This window comes from Cotesia glomerata, linkage group LG5 (genome assembly GCF_020080835.1).
Source record: "Cotesia glomerata isolate CgM1 linkage group LG5, MPM_Cglom_v2.3, whole genome shotgun sequence".
In the NCBI taxonomy this organism is placed as follows: Eukaryota; Metazoa; Arthropoda; class Insecta; order Hymenoptera; family Braconidae; genus Cotesia; species Cotesia glomerata.
The window spans coordinates 257,525-281,009 of NC_058162.1; the positions used below are offsets into that span (position 1 = coordinate 257,525).

At 30.8% G+C, this 23,485-nt stretch overlaps 2 protein-coding genes and 1 long non-coding RNA gene across 12 annotated transcripts; 2 read left to right on the top strand and 1 right to left on the bottom strand.

Moving 5' to 3' along the window:
- Window positions 1-235: 235 nt before the first annotated feature.
- On the bottom strand, window positions 236-8,313 carry LOC123265753. Of its 10 annotated transcripts, XR_006509651.1 has the most exons (8): window positions 7,419-7,626; window positions 2,959-3,420; window positions 2,702-2,851; window positions 2,428-2,565; window positions 1,221-1,325; window positions 965-1,144; window positions 823-881; window positions 236-740 (listed from the first exon to the last, which is right to left on the bottom strand). It is a non-coding gene; the product is annotated as an uncharacterized LOC123265753 (long non-coding RNA). The 10 variants fall into 10 exon arrangements; XR_006509653.1 differs by adding an exon at window positions 7,640-8,313 and having other exon boundaries at window positions 236-1,144; window positions 7,419-7,535; XR_006509652.1 differs by adding an exon at window positions 2,145-2,353 and having other exon boundaries at window positions 236-1,144; window positions 7,419-7,628.
- A 1,263-nt stretch (window positions 8,314-9,576) lies between these two features.
- Window positions 9,577-18,337, top strand: LOC123265270 (dexamethasone-induced Ras-related protein 1). The gene is made up of 6 exons (XM_044728958.1): window positions 9,577-9,615; window positions 12,810-13,087; window positions 14,091-14,248; window positions 16,424-16,607; window positions 16,671-16,881; window positions 17,119-18,337. The coding sequence occupies exons 1-6, from the start codon at window positions 9,577-9,579 to the stop codon at window positions 17,329-17,331; spliced, it is 1,083 nt and encodes a 360-aa protein (XP_044584893.1). The 3' UTR covers window positions 17,332-18,337.
- Window positions 18,338-19,778: 1,441 nt separating this feature from the next.
- On the top strand, window positions 19,779-23,461 carry LOC123265751 (peroxisomal membrane protein PMP34). The gene is made up of 9 exons (XM_044729631.1): window positions 19,779-20,072; window positions 20,456-20,894; window positions 20,961-21,021; window positions 21,737-21,803; window positions 21,887-22,035; window positions 22,308-22,421; window positions 22,605-22,852; window positions 23,091-23,158; window positions 23,241-23,461. The coding sequence occupies exons 2-9, from the start codon at window positions 20,823-20,825 to the stop codon at window positions 23,380-23,382; spliced, it is 921 nt and encodes a 306-aa protein (XP_044585566.1). The 5' UTR covers window positions 19,779-20,072; window positions 20,456-20,822; the 3' UTR covers window positions 23,383-23,461.
- The last annotated feature ends 24 nt before the right edge of the window (window positions 23,462-23,485 follow it).

The window sequence follows — 23,485 nt, forward strand, 5'->3', positions numbered from 1 at the left end:
GGTAACCGACATCCCAAACTCAAGCCCAAACCCAAAATAAATAAAAGAAACAGAGGAGGGTGTTTGTGAACAACAGGGCCTTTTTTATGTCAAAGTAAACGATAAAATAGCCGAGTTATCTTTATCGCGTCCGTCGAGTGCTCGTAAAAAGTTGTGAGATCGAGTCTGGAATTCGCGGCGTGCAAGACAAGCCCCCTCAACTTCTTTCAATATAACAACTGAATTCTATTTTAAAAAATTTCTTATCCAAAAGTTCAGTAGACTGTCAAAGATTGATCGAAGGTATTAAGGATCTTCTAATCGTGAATTCTTGATCCCTTTTCTTGATCACGAAGCAGCTCAGTGTGAAGATCGCGATGCAGAGGGAACTCTGACTGACAGAAACCTATAAAAAAAGTCCGTAGAATATTTATAGACACATATAAATGTAAATATAAATATATCTATAAATGATAGATGTATGGAGTTTAAAGAAAACATAAGCGCGCAGAATCGTAGGATCGCGCAGCACACAGCGGAGCAGCAGGTTGAGTTAACGGTGTAGTGGGTAGAGTCGAGTATAACGTGTGTGGTATAGCTCGCCACCCCTAACTCTTAGCCAGTGGTTCAGTCAACGGTTCGCACCGGCGGCTCGACCTTCTACCGTGTGTTGCTGTTGCTGTGTATAGTATTCTCTCAACTCTCTACTGTATATGTATCTCTATCTATGTACCTGGACTGCTTTCACTCTACTCGAGAGTCTGCTCGTTGATCAATCAGGACATAAAATATATTGAAGGAAGAATAACAAATCCGACGATATTAAGTATATTGTGTACTCACAAAGGATTATCACCGAGATTTACACCCGCCGCTGCTTTTATCACATCCTCCTTCGTCCTCTGTGAAGTTCATGTTTTTTTATAACTGAATCATCTCTTTATTTTTTTTTTTTTTTTTTTTGGCTAAAAATTTTTCTAAATACTTAAAACAAAATTCCAAGCGTATGAGTGTTTTTCTGAAATTCGATTCACGGCTAAGTAAAATTGGATTGTATTGAGTAATATAGTTACTTGAAGGACCTCCCGGGTCCTTAACATCAGCTCAGTGTATGTCTCAACCCCTAAACGTCAGACTTTCGCCCTGCATCGCTTCTCCAACATTCCTGAGGTGAGAATATTTGTTGGTCTTATTACTATTTTTATTTAAAAATTAATTTGATTTAAAAAGAAAAAATCTACAAAACATTTTTATGCATGAAATTGAAATTCTTCGGGCAACAAATTGATGGCACTATCACAAAAGTTGAATTTGAAAGTTACAAGACGTGATGATGTAGATACAGCCTGAAATGAGAAATAGTTTCGATGTAATCAATATCATTGAGATCTAAATTAATCAATCGAGGAGAGTGATAGTCGGAGGAAATTTACTTTGCTTAAAAGTTGCTCTTGACAAGATTATCAGACACGTCTCTTACTACTACTACTACTACTACTACTACTATATTTATAGAATATTCCTCTCACATAGATCTGTATGGCTCACAGCTTTTATTCCATCGAGTTATTCTACTGGTTACGGAAGTATAAGAGATATTAAAGCGGCGAATGTATGAGCAGCATCACAATCTTTAAGCCCGTACCGAGTATCTCGAGTATTTTAATTCTGTTTTATTTTTAAAATTCAAATAAGTTAAAAAAAAAAGCACGATATTTTTTTTAGGTAATTAAATTTTCACTTTCGTGACTCCCTTTATCTAAAATCTTAATTAAAAGTCGAGATTTTACCCACTGACATTAAATTAAGCGGTCAATTTTTATTTTCCAAAATCAAAATTTTCACAATTAAAATCCAAGTATTTGTTCATATTTAATATTTAATATTATTTAATAAAATTAGTGATGAAAAAAAAAGGATGAAAATGGATTTATCAAGCATGATATATGATACATAATATTTGACGTTCGGTTATATATATTATAAATTATAATATACAAAGTCTATTAACTTAATTGACATTTAAATGGACTACAACAGTAGAGTAATGTTATTATTCGGTATGGTTATGATTATAAGCGTCTATCACTCTATTGTGGTAGAATACATGTGTAGCAAAGAAATAGTTTTAAATGTCAGGTAACAAGCAAATTATGATAACGTACACATGACAATAATGAGATAAAATCGATGCGTTTAAGTGGTTCTTTGGTAGGTGCCTTGCTAGTGCAACAAGTCGGGTAACAGATGGTTCTAGGCATAACAGACAAACCGTACATGTACTCTAGACCCGCTAGACTTGATTTGGCCAGAGTCCAAGAACTCCTCCAGAGCTGAGAACAGCCAGGGGTTGAAGTTTAAGGATTCTTATCAGCTTTTAGAAACCGAGAGTGTTGAAAAAATTTTATAAAAGGATATTTTTCTTTTAACAAGTAATAAATTATTTACCTTAAATATTATGAGACATAAAACCGCAAATGTTGCTCGTATTTGGACATTTCAGTGATAAAATAGAAAGATTTATCAACCAGACGTCTTACATTATCCAGTGTCGTAATACAATAACACATGATGGCTCCCTTCTTCCTGAAAAGGGAATATCAAAGTATGAAGGATTAATATAGCAAGCAATACGTCAACGTCAGGTCAATTCTCGACAGTTGTTTTGTCATTCAAAGCTTGACGTTATTCCACGGATCCATATGTCTCTTCTGATCCTTACCGAGCTCCAAAGCCCGGAGATCATTAATTCTTCAGCCGGATTAGTGCTGGCTCAAAAGTTTGCCTCTCAAAAATTAAAGACTTCCAGCTAAAAATACTTGCAAACAGTGTCTAGTGTCAATTTACTGTCAGGATAGTTCAACATCTGAAACTATTATATCAATTCATAAGAAAAAATGGATGCAGCTAAATTAAATTAAATTTCCTTTGGACGTAATGGAATTTTTATTCCTTATTTCCTTACTTTTATTAACTTACCGTGAGATCTTAGCACAGAAAGCAATGCTTATTGCTGAATAATATGCAGAGGATTTGCAGAGTAGAGATCACCGGCTTAAAGGACACTCTTGACTGTTTTTTTTTTTTTATTTTTTACTTAAAAATGGACTTTGTTGATGGAACGGAAAAGATCTTGAGTGCAGATGGTTGTCTGTGTGTTGCGGATATAAATACAAATATAAATCCGGAATGAATGATGAATGTATATCCGATTACAGCAAGTTGAGTGGGTATTGGTGAATGATGAGGCTAATCCGGAACATGAGCATGTCAATGCTTGCATTAAACACCTATAATGCTATACTAGAGAGCTTCTATTTCTAATCTTCCGATAATCGGCTCCAATCTCATCAATCAACATTGTATTGTTTTGGGTTTAGGATGTTAATCACATTCCGGTAATCTTTGTTACCAGGATCCGTATCTCCATTCCTGAAATACCTAAATCATACATTAATCGGTCAATAACTATTTTCAATTATTATCTTATCATTTATATCATACATTCTCTGTATTTTAAATTCCATTTTTTCTATATCATAAATTATTCACTTGACTGTTTTTTTTTTTTTTTTCTTTTTATGTTTATACAGGTATTATAAGCTTTTCTGACAGTCAAAAATTTTCATGCTAATAAAATGTTTTATTCATGATTGGAATTTTATTGATTTATGTTGGATTTATAAATTATAGCTTAACTGGACTTTAAATTTAATTTATAAATTTAACATGTAAAAGTTTTAAAAACCTATAAATGCAAATTTAAAAAAAAAAAAAATAGTTAGATGTCTGGTGAGTTTAGTATCATTACATAAATCAAGTTATTAATGAGAAGAGGAAAATTTGTATATGTTTATACGAAAGTTATTCGTCTTACACATCGTTAATTATTCGGTAGGTTGTATCAAAGGATTTCATAGAAGCTCGAGTTAATCTTTTAGGATTTCTCCAGCATAGTTTGATGAGACTAGGGGTACGCGGAATGTTAGGGATGTGAATTCGACCGAAAACTAATCGCCCTCGGGTGGAGAAAACAAAGTACCGCTATCCAGCTCTCTGGCTGGCTTGAGGCATGGATCTCTTGGGGCTGGAAATGGTGAACAGAGCTTCCAATGACTAGTCCAGTAAACTAGTACGCTTTGTAAGATTAATTGTCAACGTTACATTCTTCGTTTCCACACCGCTGCCTTTTTCTTTTTTTCTCCTTTTTTGTTTCCACATACACATTACACACACCTCCAGAACAAATACTTTGGTTTTATGAAAAGTATCAAACCACAACCAAATTTAATCCACTTTTATAATAAACATTTCTTATCATCAATCAAACAGTATAATTTAATTTCTCTCAGAGTTAATTTATTTTTCTTTAATAACTCTCAGGGTTCATGCTAATTTAAATTAGTTCTAGCTATAGAAAAAGTCGTGATAAAACACTTTTGTGTTCTGCTCAACTCAGCTCAGTGCATGCATGGCTTTTCGAGGTTATTTTAAATTCAAATAGATCCTTGGTATGATCAAAACCCGATGTTTCTTCTGGCAAATAATTTTATTCTTTGGATTTAACACCAGAAAGAACACCAGCGCTTGCAACTTGATTGAAAAATAAAAAAAAAAAAAAAAAAAGATCTAGACAATTTTATTTTGATAAGAATAATTAATATTTACTTCTATGAATGCTATGATAGATTTTATCTCAAGGAAATTAGTAAAATAAATTAGTACATAGATTTTGTGCTGAGGTACAAGCACGACAGGCCACAAAGAAACAGTACAAAGGCCAGCAATGGGGAAACGAACCATTCAGACGCCAAGCTTTGACACGATCAAAACAAATAAAAATTTTTTTAATAAATGGCAGGATGATTAATAGCTCGTCTTATTAATTAGACGATTTTTTATACGCGGAAAAATAGTGAAATATGAAGAGAAATAGAGAAATCAGGCGCTCTGGGGAATTCACTAAGATTAAATTATTAATCGCGAGTCGCAAGTGCATGCTCAGTGCTTGTATATAATAGAGAAGAACGAAAAAGGGAGGAAAAAAAATCGAGTGGATTTAGACTTGGGGAAGTATGAAAAATCGAGAGACTTGCTGGTGAATATGTGAGAGATAAATTTTGTAAATTTTATCAGATACAAAGTGAATCGCTTGTACGTTTTATATTTTACTGAGACGTTACCTTGGCGCTGTCTGTCGCCTATCCTTCTAAGATACTAACGCAAACGCGAACGGGTTCTCTTTAATTTTTTTTTCATTTTGTCAAACAGACTTAACCATCTTAGATGAAAGCTTCGAGATTTTGGTATGCACGAAAGAGGAATTCACTTTTTCGATAGATTAATAATTTGTTTTCTATTCACAGTAGATCAAAAAATTTATTATTTATTAATAAAAAATTTAATTCTCTATACAATGAATCTAAACTTTTAATTTTTAAGATTTGCATGTGTGGAAAATTTACACATACGATGATATGTTTATAAAAAATCCCTTGTTAGTTTTTATTTATCGGAGAATATTTTTATAATTTAATTTTTAAAGTCGTAAATAAAAATAGATGAAATATTTTCGTTAAACTTCTTACAGAATTGCTCTTGAATTTCAATACTCAGAGTTGGGAGTATCATTAACAGATTCAAAGTTAGCATTACATCCAAGCTAAGATTTCAAGATGACATTTGAAGAAAATGGAATATGAAATTCTCTGAAATCGATATCCTCTTTTATTTTCACTTGTTCTTATTTCTTTGGAGAGTTTTTGTCAAGAGCGCATGAAGATCTATGACAGGCATTTTTTACAGCGGAAAATTTAAATATTAAAGTGTTATTTTATCCAACATCCCACATCAGACATCAGACATAAAAACTGTAATTTCCCAGATAAATAGCAGCGATTCAGACCACAAGTTACAAGTTATAGTGACAAGTTATAAGTCATAAGTGAAGCAAACAGATATGACACGCATGTCAAACTTGTATCTACTACAACTTGAAGTTTGTATCCGCTGTTTCCCAATTGACAATCTTTCAATTTAACCAGCGACTTTATAAATTTTAATTATTTAAAATTAAAAAATTTTACCGACTCTTAAACTCAAGAATCAATTTTAATATTGGAGACTTTTTTTCTTATTAAAGTATCCTGATGTTTATGAAAGGCTTAAAGAAAAATTTATGTTATAAAAAGATATAGAGTAAAGTGGACATCGTTAAATTAAAAAAATCTAAAAAAGTATTCTTTATAGCTCAAGTTTACGTGCTTACATTGTAAAAGTTATTATAAAACTCTAAATTAGTTTAATCTGTTTGACTAACCGCGAGAAACTTACTTTTTTATTTATTTTTATTATGGCCCTTACACTTTTTAAATGTGTATAAAATGCGTGAGGTTTTAAATTTCTGTTTATAAAAAATTATTGCAGGTTTTCATTATTTTTATTTGAAAATAAAATATATTTATATCAGTTGTCAGTACGGTTTTATTATTTGTAAAATAAGATTTTTTTTTTATCTTCGTAAACGAAAAATTGCATAGTCTGCAGAAAGAAAATATTGAATGTAAAATACGAATAATTTTTTTTTTTATCAGTAGAATATTCTGATATAAAATATGAAATGATATTTCTGCGAAAATCTAATAATTAAATTCATAAATGCATATTACAGGAGTTGAGACTCATTAAATAAAAGTATACGTGTGTCAGCGCATTTAAAATACTTACTAAGCTTTTAGAGGTTTACCACCTAAAAATAATTATATTTGTAAAGAAAAGCCACCTTTGCTTTGAATATTTAATTATTTAGACATCCAAAAATCTCAAATAATAATAATAATAATAATAATAATAATAATTAAATTTTCTTTACATCGGACTTTTTGTACAAACGAACAATTTTATTAGCCTTTTTGAAGCAGACCAAAAGTCAAAGGTATCTTTTTAAATCCGGATATAAATATCCAAAAATTTTGACCTGTGGATGCATTTCATCCGATTATTGTTATATCTACATAGAGCAAATGCATGAGCCCCGAAAGGTCCAACAAAACCGGGAGGATATAAAAAAATTAGAATCTCTGGTGAAAGATGGCTTCTTGCCAAAAATTATTTTAACAGCAAAGGGATATAATATCACTAAAATAATAATAAAATATCTGGAGTTAATTTAAATAATTCAGACCTAGGTCAACTAAAATAATCACAAGCTTTTATAACCGAGAAAGATTTTCTGTTAAAAGCGGGAAACATTAAAAAAATATATTGAAAGGCTTTTTTATTTAATTTTCGCTTTTTTAATTATGTTAATAAACGAGCGGACAATTAGTTCAGGGTAATCAAATTACTCAAACGTTATATTGCGGGGGAGGTGAAGCAAAAGTAGCAGGCGGACATTACGTGTTGGCCATTATTATTATTATCCGGTGAATGTGACTTACTCAATATCGTTTCCAATGCACAGTAGTGACACTTTTAGTGACGCTTTAATTGATAAGTTAATTAACTAAATAAATAGTAGACTGTTGGGCGCTGAGTCGATAAGCGATGACTACTCACTGTGAAATAACGATCAGCTGTTTAATTGCGAAAAATAATTTCATTTGTTTCTTTTCATTTTTATATAATTCAATTATTTTTATATAATTTAATTCACGCCTACAATTTTTTTTTCTTTTTTTTTTTTTTTTGTCAACTACAGCACTGAAGTTTATTGAAATTTTTTCATTCTCAAGAGCGTACATTTTTCCGACATTAATGCAATTTCATAAACAGCTATTGTAATTCTCATTACACAAGAGAATATAATTGGACTGCACTATAACGCGAAATGGAGAATATGAGTGAGGTAAAAAAAATAAAAATAACTTTAGTTCCTCTGTGTGTGCTAGATAATATTTTTAAAATATTAATATTCTTTTAAAATTATAATTAAAAAATTTTAGTTTGCTCGAGCAAATATTTGACAAACTTTGCACGATTTAATACAACCAGCCCGTAATTAATAACGTCAAAGAGAGTGAAATAAATTTGAAATCTGAAAGATCAAAGTCCGCAATTGATTTTCCAAAAGTGTTTTAATTAATCCAGACTGAGATTCTAAGTATATACAAGAAAGCTATTTATTTATCTTAACCACACCAAACATAAAACATGACTGTGTAAATGTAAATTTGTTATAGCGAATCTTGGTAAAATTTGAATACTAAATCAGCTAAATGGGCAATTACAAATGACGCGACAAGTTTTATCACAGGGAATATAATAGATACTGCGCAATTGTCTGTCAAATCTCGCTTCGGGTTTACTTTGAGCATGTAAATAGTTACCAGTAAGCACGTACTTTTTAGCTCTCTATGTTGTGTAGCGAGTTTATTACACAGGCGAGAACACTCGTAAAAGATAACGATAAACATTTTGCGGTTGTAGTCCAAGTTAAATCTACTGTTGTAATATTATGGATTTACATAAACTCATACTCAAATTCATGTTTATACATTTACCAATTCTGGTTTGTTAACGTTTCATATGGTAAAATATCTACAATTCAACAGCAACACTACTGAATTCATTTTCAAAGCTCCCAATTTGCTTGAAAAAATTTGAATGATTAACTACAAGCTTTCAAGAGAGAATAAAATTTTTAATTAATTACCTTCTGAAGATTAACTTTCTGGTCATTGAACTTTATAGCATAAATTAAAATGATTGTCTGTTAAAGTTAATAATGTTTCTATTAAGCTTATCGACTTTCTGATAACACGAAAATTTAATCTGTCTAAGAAATTCATTTGGATTCTGAATAATTCTTGAGATTCGATCCGAGTTTGAAAACCGAAATTCTATCTATGCACTCTCGTATTCTTGAAGCTTTACCTGATCGGCAGGACTTGTCACTCGAGCAGCATCGATTAATTAATTCCGGATGTGATAAATAAAATCACGTTTATTGATCGGTCTAAAAATACAAAAATAACTTCCGAAAAATAAAACTAAAGTTCTAAAAAAAAAAAATGGTCTCTAGTTCTGAAATAAAAAAGGTTCTTTTGTCTGGAAACCTCGAGCACAGAAAAAAAAAAAATTTTAAGCGCAATATTTTTCCGCTTAAAAAAATAAAAGTATATCACAAGTGAAATCGTCGGGAAAAAAAAACGTTTCAACAACATTCGCTAGACAATTCAGACGATTGAGTATGAGTACACCTATTTATATTGTAATATATGTATTATACCTGTATAACGCTGTTGATGTGAATGGTAGTACAATTTTATCTCCAGCATTGATAATTTAAAAGGAGTAAAGTGAACTGGAGTACTTATTTTTCGAGCAGTAAAGAAATTTTTGCTTGTTTCCCGGTGAATGGCTCTTTTCGAGGACCGAAATCGCCAATCGATTACATCTTAACAACACAAAGCCCTCTGAGAATAAAGAAAACCAGAATAAGTTTATCTTTTCATTTTAAAGACTTACATAATACATAATACATAGTTAAGGTTACTTACCTATCTCTTCAATAACTTATTTACATTATAATGGAAGCTCAAGTTTTTTTTTTTATATGCACAACATTATGCTTTATAGAAAATATTGCGCTATATAATGTATAATATAAGTAAACCGCAGATGCTGTCTCCAGAAGTAACTCGATAAAACTACAAGAGCACTGAATTTTTTTATTGTTATTGTTATTATCGTTGTTTGTCTTTGTGAAATAACGCTTCAATTTTTATATCAAAATTGATATCAATTCCGTATTACAAACAGTTAGTAATTTCAAATTTTATTATAAATTTAATTTAAAATTAATATAAATTTATAATTTTGTCATGACAAATCTGTTCACGGTTCTGATGTACGGTTTGCGTAACAAGACTGTCAAAAACTTTTTAATTATGACCAAAAAAGGAGCAATGAGAACAATAATGTTATTCAATATCATCGCTCATTGTTGGTGCGATAAAAAAAAAACCTCAAAAAGCATAAAGTAAAAAACGGAATAAAAGTTTCATAACTTTTTGGTGGTCTTAAACTCTTTAGATTCTTTTCCAAGTGTAGTATTTTTCATCTATTTTCTCTTCAAGAGACAATACCTCATCTTCTCTAAAGAGTTTCCTCTAGTTCTAGTTTTGTATCGGATTGAACTTATCATTATATCTCTCTTGCTCTAAAAACTTGAAATAAAAATGAAAAATAAATAATAAAGCTCTAGCGACATAAAATAGAGATTAATACCAAGTAATCTAGGTAGATCCACTTAACTCGAGACTCGAAATCGATACGGAGACTTTTATGATCACTAAAATAACGCTACGTATCGGAGAGTCACGTCTCATCAAGTGCATGCTCGTACAACAGAAACTATAAGCAAAAGTGCTGAGGAAAATGGAATTGAATTGGTTTTACAGCTGAGAATTTAATGGACAATTAACGTGTCCGTAAAGAAGCTTGTTTAATAATCCATGTGAGATTAAATAGCTCGCACCAGTTGAGCGCTGAACGGTCAAAGCCACTTACGCGAATTATTAATATTAATACTCCTTTATTTTCTATTATAAAAAGTTTAATGGGCTTGCATACACCATTATTTCATGCCAGAGTTGGTATTTTACCTACCCAGCTTTCAATTTATTTAAATACTTTGATCTTTCCTGCAAACAAACTTTTTTAATTTTCAAACAATTTATTTACCTAATTCAATTGACTTGTTTAAATAATTGTCATTATAACGAAAGCTAAAATTTAATTAATACAAAAATTTGACACTTTTATTAAAAATGATCGTTTTAATGGAGATTATCATTGCTCAATCTACATCCAGTCTAGTTAATAAACTCCATATATGATTTTATTAGGTCGGATGTACGAAATATTACTCTATCGATCAGATAATAACGGCAGCAACGCACACTAATAAAAAAATTGACTTGACTCTTGAGCCAAACTTTTGAACCAACAATACCATTTTGAAGAAAATGATTTTCTTGAGTCAAGAGAATAAATTCTTGAGCTAAGAAATTATTCTTGGTCTAAGAAAATTTTCTTGTTTCAAGAATTTATTCTCTTGACTCAAGAAAATCATTTTCTTCAATATGAAATTGTTGGTTCAAGAGTTTGGCTCAAGAGTCAAGTCAATTTTTTTATCAGTGCAGTGTCGTAATTGATAAAGTTCATCGCTGTGGAATTCAGAGAAAGGCAAAGTTTATTTAATAATATTTGGCCGACGATGAGCAAAAAAGCAAACCCCAATGAAAGCCAAAGTTAATTTGCGAAGCCCGCTAATAGTTTCTTAAGAAAAGTCACCAGTTTATTAGAGATATATTTGTGGCTTATTCCTCGACGATTAAGCTGCTAAATCACTTTGCCAAACTTTTACTTTTTTGACAGCAAACAAAAGTCTAAATTAATATAAATAGACATTGATCAATATTATAAAAAAAAAAAAAAAAAACTAATTTTATTAAAATTAAAATTAAACTTAAATATTTAATTTCAACGGTGAATGAGGTGTTTGTTTATTAAAAACAAACACTTGGTAAGATTGTTGTACGATAAAACTGGGGGAAAAGCTTAAATTGAAATTTCTAGTTCAATTTTAATGTAAGCCAAAATTATTATGTTGGAAACTCGAGTTTAATTTAGGGGATTAAAATTGTTTGACACTGTCATAAGGCTCGGCGTGCTACGTCATTGATAATACATAAAGGATAAAGGTCTAATATATAAAGGAAATGTTCATTTTCTTCTAAATCTTATCGCGGGACTTGTGGAACTTGATCGAACCAGCGATGACTCAGTGTTTTAAAATTGGGGCGTTAATTGTCATTAAAAATTACCCTACCATTAAAGTTAAGGTGATATTTAATTTTTTTAAGAAATAAATTATGAAAAATAAATTCCACGTGTGGAAATTTAAAAAAAAATACTAGTGCGAATTTTTAACAACGCTTCAAAGCGCCACGAAATACATCAAATAGATCAAAGTGAGAACTACGACGCTAGAAATGTTTTGAGAAAATTTTTAATTCTTTACATGTATCTTACCCTTGTATATTGACTGTTTTGAATGAAATATTTATACCCCTAATATTGTTCTTTCTGGTTAGTTTAATACTCTTACATGAAGAACTGCATGGAAAAACTTTTCTTTCAAAAGTCTATTAATATTTTCTACAAACCAGAACAAATATAGAGACAAAAGTATCAAAAAGTTCAAACAAATATAAATAAATCTTGAAACTCTAAAATAAGAGAGTGTTGCAATCTTTTCTTGAAGCGATATTTGTCGAGAAACAAAAATAATCCAATACATTTTTTTGAAACACCAATAAAAAGTTAAATATCGAATATCATTAACTAATTTTCATTAGTATTATTACTTAATGTATATAAATTTTTACAAAAGCCAACAAGGAACAGACAAAATTTGCTATCAAAACTTTTTAATGGACCATATCGGGTTATTTTTAATCGACGTCCAGTCCGATATTAATTGAATTTCGTGATCAATAAATTTAGTCGCTATCAAAATAATTTACCTAAACTTTTTCTGTTATCAAGAGTTGTTAATTGCTGACCATTCAAGACAAAGAAATTTAAATTCATTCAACAATTTTCTGATTTTTCTTCAAGCTAATTTAATTTTCCTAGAAATAAAAATTAAAACGTTGTAATTGCCTCAATTCTTTACCAAAATTAACAATTTTTTTTCATAATAGAAAAATTAATCAAGCCTCGAAGCAACAACAAGAACAATAACACCACAAATATAAATAAAAACATGATATTTATAGAAAGAAAAATATAAAAACAATATGTTGAATTTTTTTTTTCAGCTGGAGGCGTGTGGCCGATTGTTTGGTTGCGTGCAGCGACTCTGTGGAAATAGATCAGCGATCGAGGAGAGTGAACCCCGGCAAGTACGAGGTCGACGGGGTGCTCAGGATCTCGAGGGACCGTCAGGCCCGGAGGATGCAATTCTCCCGGTTCCGGTCAGTCCGAGTCCTGCATCAACTTCCTCCCAGGAAGACTCATGCAAGCCGCTGCCCAAAAACTGCTACCGTCTCCTTGTTCTCGGCAGCGCGCGGGTCGGAAAAACCGCCATTGTAGCACGGTAGGTTTCTTCATCCTCTGGAAAATATTTTATATCATATTTGTTTTATTCCATCAATACAATACAATATCAAACAACAAGAAGCCAATCAATACCAAACAAAGTTTGCAGAGGAAATTATTTCTTATACGTTTACTAAAAAAATTATTTTTCCAACAATGTCGCTCGGTGGATGTTTTATTGCTAATCGCGACGGGATTCGCGAGCAGTCGATGGACATGTCCTATCCCCTCACATTTGACCACTCGTCGAAATGTATCGTTATCGCCTGACGGGTGGTATGCATCGCTTAACTCATTCGTGAGCTTCCGTTTGTATTTGGTACTGTTTGGAATTTTCATCGGGGATTCACAGCTTGTTGAATGTTCCACGCATCAATTCATTCTCGGAAATGGCTGTTATCCTGATATTTTTGTTTTAATAGTCAATAAATCATAATCAATTGTATTTTTGGCAGGTAAAATCTTCTTTTATCGATAATTATCCCTTTATTATATTTATCTACCTTTTCAAATCGAATTAAAAAAAAAAAAAAACTCAATTAATTTTAGTCTTTGTAACTTATTGACGGATCAATTCAAAAGATAAAATTGTGATCAGGTGAGTTATCTTATTAATTTGACTTGTCATCCGCAGCACACTCTACAGATCGCCCTGAAAATCGGATTGAGTGAAAAGTGCCTTGGAAAATAATATAAAAAATCGGCGGAGAGTTTTATCTCTTAGTCGAAGCGAAAGAGGGATTCGGGAAATAAAAGTAAGGATAAAAGCCAGCGAGAAAAAATGCCGTTAGACGAGAAAAGAGCTGAGGGATTTCACGAGCCACCGACTAACTCGAAACTCCACTCGCTCTTGTTCCAGATTTTTGTTACAGGGGTAGCACAGAGAGCTCAAAAACTGTTTCCCGGGAAAGTAATCCCCAATGAACTTACCAGCTCGCATCAGGTTGACATCAAGACATTTATATTATTGAAATAATTGAAAATTTATTTATTTATTTCAGATTCCTGTCCAACAAGTTCGATGAAAGTTACACCCCGACGATTGAGGATTTTCATCGAAAGCTCTACCGGATACGCGGTGAAGTGTACCAGCTAGACCTCGTAGACACCAGTGGCAACCATCCGTTTCCTGCCATGAGGAGGCTTTCCTTCCTAACTGGTAAGAAGAATACTAAATCAGAGTGTTGAGGGTTATTGTGAGCGAGATCTTGACCTCCTTAAGCATGAATGTGTTTCATTACCAAACGATTTGAGCAAAAGTTTACCGTTAAGAAGAAGAAATTAGTCGAAAATTTTGACAAACTTTTTTATTATAAAAAAAATCTGATTTTAATTTGAAAGAAAAATAATTTTATAGCTTTGAAAATTACTTTAAAGAGGTCCTTTAAAGAGGTCTCGAGAAGAAAAAAAATATTTAAAGTCAATCTCAAGAGAAGAGAATCGTTGGCGATAGAGGCCGAGCAAAAATAAGTGTACTCAACAAGTTGAAGTGAGAGTAAAAACACCCTTAACCGCCAGCTACGAGGGAGAGAGCTTCAGATTTATATATAAGCCCGGTGCTTTGATCAATAAACACCAATTTAGTCTCCGTTGACTCTCGCTAAGAGAAAACTCATTTAATTTTCATTCTATTAATTTTTTACAAACCCGGACTCGACCCGTCTTCTTGGCTCTTACTCGTTATTCGGCTGCTAAAAATCAACAAGTTGTCATTTGTTTTATTTTTTAAAAAAGCCCAAAGTCTTTGTTTGTTTCTTGAGCAAAAATTAAAAAATTTTATATTTTTTAAAGATTTGATAAGATTTCTTCAACAAAATTCTTGATCTCAATTGTGTCCTAATCCAATAGGAGGAAACCGTAAGCGCTGATATGAAAATAAATGAGCATATGCATCCCGAGACTTTGCCTATTACCTAAGATATATCGCTCATACGCGGCTGACCCCGATTCGAAGACAATGCCAAGTTTCTTCGCCGCTAAATAGACACAATGCCTGACATATTTCGAGAAACTAACAATACGTATAAATACACTAACACCGACATCTTTTCCCGGTAAATAAAACTTTTCTACGCGCGCCCTACTCAAGGTTTTCCGAATTGAAGTTTCATCGATTTTCACCCTTATATTTTCCTTCAATATTACCACCGGAATTAAATATAAACATAAATCCATGCAATGATAGTAAGCGAACGAGTACCAAATGGATTTTATTGAACGTATTCCGTTTCTTAAATGGTTATCCAGCTATAAAACAAGTGACGCAGACATTTTTAATGATAAGGATGCCTTGCAGTTATGTGTCTCCGTCACTACGTCTCCATAGTCTCTAACTTGCGAGTATAATGCTTGTAAAATGTGCAACTTGCGATATAATACGTAAAATTCTAGAGCCTCGAGCTAGGCGAGAAAATTGCAGATTGCTACGATACAGAACGCCGCAGAATTTTCACACAAAACCGACAATCCGTTTTATCTATTATTAAATTTATTAAGATGTATTTTTTCTGGAAAAGTTTCCTTCGTAAATTAACATGTTCAAGTAAATTGAGTGTAGCAATTATTCTTAGAAGTTTATTGCCAATTTTTTAATAATTTGAACAAAGAGTTTTTATTTTCTGGGGCTGAAAATAAAAAAGATTTCCCTTAATATGAATAATAATTATTTTCTCTGGAGATTTTTTAAAATTATACACTACTTGACGGTTTGTAATAACTTAACATGTCGCTGTACTTTCATATTATAAATGATAGCGTGTTAAATTACTGTTCCCTTATCCGTATACATAACAACACGAATGTACTTATATATATAATATATAATTCATAACCATCACATTACATAATCTAACTCTCGGCAAAAATAATTCATTGGCTTATCGGTATACCGACGATAGGAATGTCTCTTATTAGAGATATATATTTATACAATATTTTTCCACCAGAATAAATAACAAGCATCATTTGCGAGGGAAATTTACCCCAATCAAACTCATGCACAAGTTTAATACGCTATTGCCTTTAATTCTCATAAATAAATAATATTATTCATATTAATGAACAAACTGAAATTTTTAATAATTTTAAAATCATTTATATTTATTACTAGAGAAAAAGTTTGAATAAGTTGCGTGTTAATTACATACGTGCTGATGTAAATTATATATACGGGTTAGGTTGTTTCATACATAGTTAATGGTCACGTATACGTCACTCTTTTTATACTTCAGTAGTTCATCAGTTTATAAAAGCCTGATGAATATTTAAATTGGCACAACTTTTCAGTAGGCTAGGGTGGAAAGAATAAAATAAAAGAAAATAAATTTGTTAACAGGTGACTTATTTATACTGGTGTTTAGTATGGACAACCGAGAGTCTTTTGAGGAAGCCATCAGATTAAGAGAGTCAATAATGGAAGCTAAAATAACTGCCACACAAAATGTTAAAGGAAGGAGCAAGAGTCACAACATTAAAGTTCCGATGGTTATGGCAGGAAACAAATGTGATTACGATGTTAAGTAAGTTTAATCGTATTTTATTTTTATTTTCTATTTTATTTTAAATAAAATAAAAATTCTCAGGGTTGTATCAGTACAAGAAGCTGAGAAATATTGCGTGAGCCAAGATGAATTTTGTGTGTTTTCCGAAGTTTCTGCAAAGTTTAATACCAACATTGATGATCTTTTCGCGCAACTTTTCGCAGTTGCTGGACTGCCCCCAGAAATGGCTCCAAGTCAGCACAGAAAAGTTCCCCTGTCCTTTGGCTCGCCCACGATGTTTCCACCCTCTCAGGTAAGTCATTAATTATTTAAAAAAATAAAATAGCGCAATTATAATTGAATAATTAGTAAATAATCAATATCGAATTGCCAGTTGATCGGAGGAACTTTGACCGGCTATCTGGTTACAAAATATTGATATTATGGAAGATATTAATAAACCAGAGAATATTACATAACATCTATCGATTATTGTTTATTGTCTATTGTCTATTTTTTATTGAATATCGCTTATTTTATATTTTTAAAGCCAAAGCACAAAGCGACGCTAAGTATAAAACGTCGATTGAGCGATGCTTGCGGAGTTGTTGCACCAAATGTACGACGTCCAAGTATTAGAACAGATTTGATGATAATGAGGACCAAGACGTGTTCCCTTGCCGCTGGAAACGAGAATATCGCACCGGGTTCAAGAATCACCCTTCGATCTTCCGAACCAGGCAAAACCTGCACAATTCAGTGATAATACTATTGAGATAATGTTATTGATTAAAATTATATATTAATATATTAATATAAAATATAAATTATATTACTGTAAACAATAAATTATAATAAACTTTGGATTAACAAGCGAATAATGTGAGACATTATAGAAGTAAAGTATCGTGGTCGGCTCTAAGACCATAGCCAATAATTTTCAGATCTCTTTTTATCGCATATTTATTAATAATTAATAACTCATTGAATAATGTTAAATTAATCAGATTTTAATTATATCCATAGTTACATGTTGGACGGTAATTAATCCTATAATTACTGTTCAGACTGCCTTAATTAATACTGTAGAAAATTGTTGAACAAAATGATAAATCTTTTAATTGATAATTGATGTAATTGACCGAACCAAAAATCTGCTAGAGGAAAAATTAATTGCTTTAAAAAAAAAAAAAAAAAAAAAACCGATTATCGAAACAAAGTTCTTAACTTTTATTAATAAAAATATTTATTCTTGTAAAATTGAAGAAATTTTTTGACAGAATTTTCGCTTTCTGATATTAATATTTCTTCTTTATAAAATTGTGAGTTGTTTAATCAAAAAGTGAAAGCACTGTCTAAAAATTGGGTTATTAACTTTGTTTTGGAAGACATGCTTGCTACTCTAGAATTTTTTGGTTAATAAAAATGGAAAATAATTGAAATGAAATGTCTTTAATTGGTATGACGTCAGTTGTAATTTGTAATTTGTAATTTATAATTGTAATTAGTTTTCATTCTCGGTAACGACGAACCAATTTATGTAAAATGTAAATATTAATTGATGGAAATAGGATATATATGGTGTATATGACTAAAATAATGAACCAATGAATAAGAGAACCGATTAATAATCAATAATACCATTTGTCATGTATGCTATTGTCATTTAGACACTATTGGTTGTTATATTACGTGCGTACGCATTCAAGTACCGTGCGTTACATTTGATTTATCGAAATTTCTTAATAAACTTGAGCAATAAATTATTATATTTCTTCTTTCCTTCGCAATATCATGTGCTAACAATTTATTTTAAATTGGCCAATTTTTTCATTTGATTTTTTTAGAATTTATCGAAAAATAATATTTATAGGCGCTTAATCGGATTATCTTGTAAAAAAATTTATTTTAAGAGTATTATGGTATTTTTTTTTATAGCTTTGCACTCGTAGAGTTAAAAATTGATTTTTACAATTTAAAATAATTTTATCAAAATAACAATTTATGTAATCTTTGCCTTCAAGGGTCCTTAAAAAAATTTATGAACCTCTTCTGGATCTCTGAGAGGATTTCAGAGCTTTTTTCTCGTAATTAATAGCAGCGATATTTCAATTTATAAAATAAATTCGACGGATTTTTAAACATAAAAAATATTTATTCATTACCACAAATGTCATGAAACAAAAAACAGAGTATTTAAACTAATGAATATAAATCCAAATTACGTTGTCACGATCATAAATAACGTTAAAAAAAATAAAATTAATAACATGTCAAAAGTGACGCTGAAGATAAATCATCTCTAATAAAAATAAATACATAAATAATAATATTTAAATTGGAGTTTGGGGTTGAGATGAATGATTAACGACAGGTGAGTATCGTTTCAGCTATAAATTACCTAAAATTAAGTGCAAGTGTAATTAACCGGATAACTAAACTCTTAGGAGTTAAATATTTAAAGAATATCAATTACAAGTTTGATTATTATTATTAAAAGTTTAATTTTAGTTAGAGTTAGGCAAACTCGGAAAACTCAATTGCCAGATAGAGCGCTTAAGTTTTACCCCGCTGAGTTATCAGTACCAGGTGTACTTCAAACTAATCATTCAGCAATGTGTCACGTGCTATATCAAAGTACATCTGATACATAGGCCTGTCAGTTTATAAGAAAATTATTAATTTATTGTAATTTAAAGTAATTAAATTTTTATTCTTTTCAATTTCTTCTTTTATAAAGAATTTATTTTGAATTATTTTTTTTTCAACAATCGTGAGTTTAAGTTTCATGTTAAACTTTTCCAATCAGGAATTGTATCAATAACGAGAACTTATTCGTTACAACTTTAAAATCCGTGTAATCTCAAGATTTATCGGTTTGTTGTTTTCTTCTCAAACTTGAACATTTGAAAAGGTTTATCGAGACTTGAGTGTAATTGGATTTTTCATGCAATTCGTTGATTAGATCAAAGTTATTCCATAGATCTAAATTAAAATTAAAAAAAAAAAAAAAAAAAAAAAAACTTTATAATAAAATTACTTACTTGAACTAATTATAAAAAATCTGAAAAATAAAAAAGCTTTGCGCTGAAGGTGTGCAGTGAACTTTCATCCCACAACAATGAACCACAGGTGCGCATGTGCGCTCATTTAATTCACTCTTACTTATATTTTATATACGTTTTATTCTCGGCTTTCATCAATACAAGCATAACACGAATTGTACGCAGGCGTGCAGTAGCTCGCCATGTTGTAGCACCGAGGATTATAATTTCAACAACAAAACCCGTTTCTAACGAGATAACGCGATACATTTCCACGTGTCTGTTTAATACACAGTGAAATATATGATTAGATTACACTCGAACCGATAACAAACATTTTTCCACAACATACAGATAAAACTTTCATCGTATTTAATCGGCTCGGCATTCATTCGCTCTCTTTCACACAATTTATCGGAAAAAAAAATCAATTATGTTTTAAGCAATTGTATTTGCGATAGTAAATAATATTTGTACTATTTATTAACATTCAGTCACGCTTTAGTTGTTAATTTAATAATGTGTTATCCGCCACCATTTTTATTCTTATTCATTTAATTAAATAAATTTTTTAATGACAGTGAAGTTGACAGATATTAGAAATTTTTTTTTAATTTTATAACAATTAAATTTTTATAAAAAAATTCCACATGTGAAAATTAAAAAAAAATAATTAGAAGAAATTTTTTAAATAATTTTTTTAATTCGAATTGATTTGTTATAAAAATAAAAAAAAATTGACAGTTGTCAGCTGACTTCAGTATCATAATTTGCGCGGGCTTTTCCCGAATTATAAAAATCAAGTGTTGAGTTTTAATTTTAAAACTAAAGTTTGATTTAAAGTCTGAAGGCCGCCAGTCTATCGACACACACGTGCTCTCTGTTACATAACTCCAGAATAATAATAATAATAATAAAAAGAATACGAGTCGCGGGAATAACATACGTGTCAGTCAGCGGCGTTTCTTCATGCGACACGCAACAAACTTATGAGCACGTATTATAAATATAAATAAATAAAAAATTAGAGATTTTAAAATCGAGGTGGAGTAATTAATAATTAAAAAGTAAATTAAACTCAAGCTCACACTCGGTTGAAATATGAATGAGTAAAGTTTTGAGGAGTTATAAGTGGGTCAAAAGTTGATATAACTTCAAAGTTTTGAGTGAGCTGAGTTATTAACAACCCCAATAAAAAGCCTAGGCAAACATGACAGGCGGAAATCAAAGAGGAAATATTTTCACCTATGAGACTCTGGTCCACGCAATATCAGGAGCTGCTGTAAGTAATTTATAATTGTTTTTATTTTTAATAAATAAATTAAAATATTTTTGTTTTGACTTTTAGGGAAGTGTGGTTGCCATGGCGACTTTTTTCCCGCTGGATACTGTACGGAGCAGACTGCAGCGTAAGTTCGGAAAGATAATTTAAAAGTATTTGTCAATAAAGCAAATATATGTGGTATGTAATTATTGCTGCAATTAGACTAATTATGCTTGAGGGGCTGAGTGCTGTTCGATGTAATCAACTAATCAGTAATCGCCTAAGGTGAGCGCTGAGTATGCTTATTAATGCATCGAGAGGGTACTGCATTATCCTCGAGAGGGTACTCTCGACACATTTAGACATTGATTTTACATGATACTGAAAGTAACAAACGTCTGACTTTTTTTATTAAATAAATAATTTGCTTGTTGTAATTATGTTGAAATATGCTAAGCGAACGCGACTTTTGGACCCGTGAATAATTAACACACCTGACAAGTTTCCATAATTCTTGATGTATTTTTAACACCATAATTTTTTACATCAATTCTATTCATCTTGGTTAACTCTTATGTTACTTAATTTAATATTGATATACCAAAATATTTAATAACTCATTGTAGTTTAATTTTTGTAAATGGCGAGATCTACTAAACGTAGCCGCAGCCATTATTTATTCTTACCTACTGTTAAAGTTTTTTTATGTAATTTTTAGACTTAAGTATCTCTTATATATTATTTTTTTGAGCATGAATAAAAATTTACATTTTCAAAAAAAAAAAAAAAAAAAAAAAAAAAAAAAACAAGTTTCCATAAAATTAAAAAAACCAACAAAATAATTTTATTTTTAATTGCAGTTGAGGATGAAAGACAATCCAAGAATACACTGGCAACAATTCGAGAACTGGTGGCCAAGGAGGGACCGTAAGTTACAATTTAAAAATCATAAATTTAAATAACTAAAACATTATCAGGATAAAACTAAGTTAAACTTGTAACAACTTTAGATACACACTCTACAGAGGGATAATTCCTGTTTTACAAAGTTTGTGTGCCAGTAATTTTGTTTACTTTTACACTTTCCACGGGCTTAAGCTTTTGAGAAGCTCAAGGAATCAAACAGCAAAAAATGATTTGTTCGTCGCATCTATAGCTGGTAAATTTAATGAAAATGAAAATGATATTCCCTCTAATCCCGGCATTTAGTTCCTATTATTAAGGACTTGATGAGGCTTTAACTGTATTATTAAACTGTTAACGCCAATCCAGAAGCGATAGTAAGTTAGTAACTTTACAAAGTCCCAGATTATCCGGGGATGAACGTTGTCGGTATTAAGAGAATTAAAAATTAGAAGACTTTATTGCACAAAATTAAAAATAATTTTTTTTGTTAATTTATAATTATCTTTGAGATATTATTTCTTCTAGGAATTATTAACGTCCTTGTAACAACGCCGCTGTGGGTTGTAAACACTCGTCTGAAGATGAAGGGTATTGGCGGAATTCCCGAGAAGAATAACAACGAGTACAATAATCTTTTAGGTATGATAATAATAATATATATAATTTTATTTATTCTTGGAGTAAAAGTTAAAATAAATTAACTAAGTAACTAACTAACTTGATGAAAGTAAACTTCTGCTCTAAGAGTTAACTCTGAAGAATAGTTATGCAAGCAACTACGGGTTAATTAATAAAATACATTAAACTCGCCGTTAATTTCAGAGGGAATTATTTACATTTGGAAGTACGAGGGCATTAAAAAGCTTTGGGCTGGTACTTTTGCCAGTATGATACTCGTTGCAAATCCCGCAATTCAATTTATGACTTATGAAAGTATCAAGAGAAAAGTAAACGCATCTTTGGCTGGAGCGCAAACACCCGCCTGGATCTTCTTCACTATTGGAGCGATCGCTAAGACTATTGCGACTACTGCTACTTATCCTTTGCAGTTGGTTCAGTCCAAACTTAGGGTAATTATATTTATTTATTTTTATCAGCCATTAGCTAATCAGTAATTATAATTTATATGAAAAAGTAAATTTAATTTTATCATGTGCAATAAATTCTGTTCAATTATGATAAAAACGTTTGGAAAAAATAAATTTGTCATGAATATTTTAAAAGCTTATTTGCATGATATCTATACAAGAATGTTAATTGCAAAATGTGTCGTGGCGAAAGAGTAATTAAATATTTAATTTATTACAGCACGGTCATAATTACGAAAACCTCTCAGCGAATGCGGGAACATTGAAGATATTACTCTACATCTTGAAGTAAATATTTTATAAAAATTAATCCAATAACTAAAAAATTTATGGCTTTATTATAAATTTTTTTTTTTTTTTTTTATTTTAGAAAACACGGGTTCGCTGGACTTTACAAAGGAATGGAAGCTAAATTGCTCCAGACTGTTCTTACCGCTGCACTTATGTTTTTAGCGTATGAAAAAATTTCAAAGTTTGTATTTAAGATCTTGTACAGACCGATTGTTAGATAGAATGTTTGATATTGATAAAACGATCAGTATTAGAATCAAAAACCAAAATACAATAAACTTTAAATTTCCAAATTGTAAATTACGAGTTTTTTTTTTTTTTTTT

What these genes read in the sequence shown, in the direction of transcription:
- LOC123265270 (XM_044728958.1), top strand. Translation starts at nt 9,577, where the DNA reads ATGTATAATATAAGTAAACCGCAGATGCTGTCTCCAGAA. An exon ending in AAATGTGATTACGATGTTAA is followed by an intron (nt 16,608 to 16,670) that starts GTAAGTTTAATC and finishes AAAAATTCTCAG; the next exon opens with GGTTGTATCAGTACAAGAAG. An exon ending in CGATGTTTCCACCCTCTCAG is followed by an intron (nt 16,882 to 17,118) that starts GTAAGTCATTAA and finishes ATATTTTTAAAG; the next exon opens with CCAAAGCACAAAGCGACGCT.
- LOC123265751 (XM_044729631.1), top strand. Translation starts at nt 20,823, where the DNA reads ATGACAGGCGGAAATCAAAGAGGAAATATTTTCACCTATGAGACTCTG. An exon ending in ACGCAATATCAGGAGCTGCT is followed by an intron (nt 20,895 to 20,960) that starts GTAAGTAATTTA and finishes TTTGACTTTTAG; the next exon opens with GGAAGTGTGGTTGCCATGGC. An exon ending in CGAGTACAATAATCTTTTAG is followed by an intron (nt 22,422 to 22,604) that starts GTATGATAATAA and finishes CGTTAATTTCAG; the next exon opens with AGGGAATTATTTACATTTGG.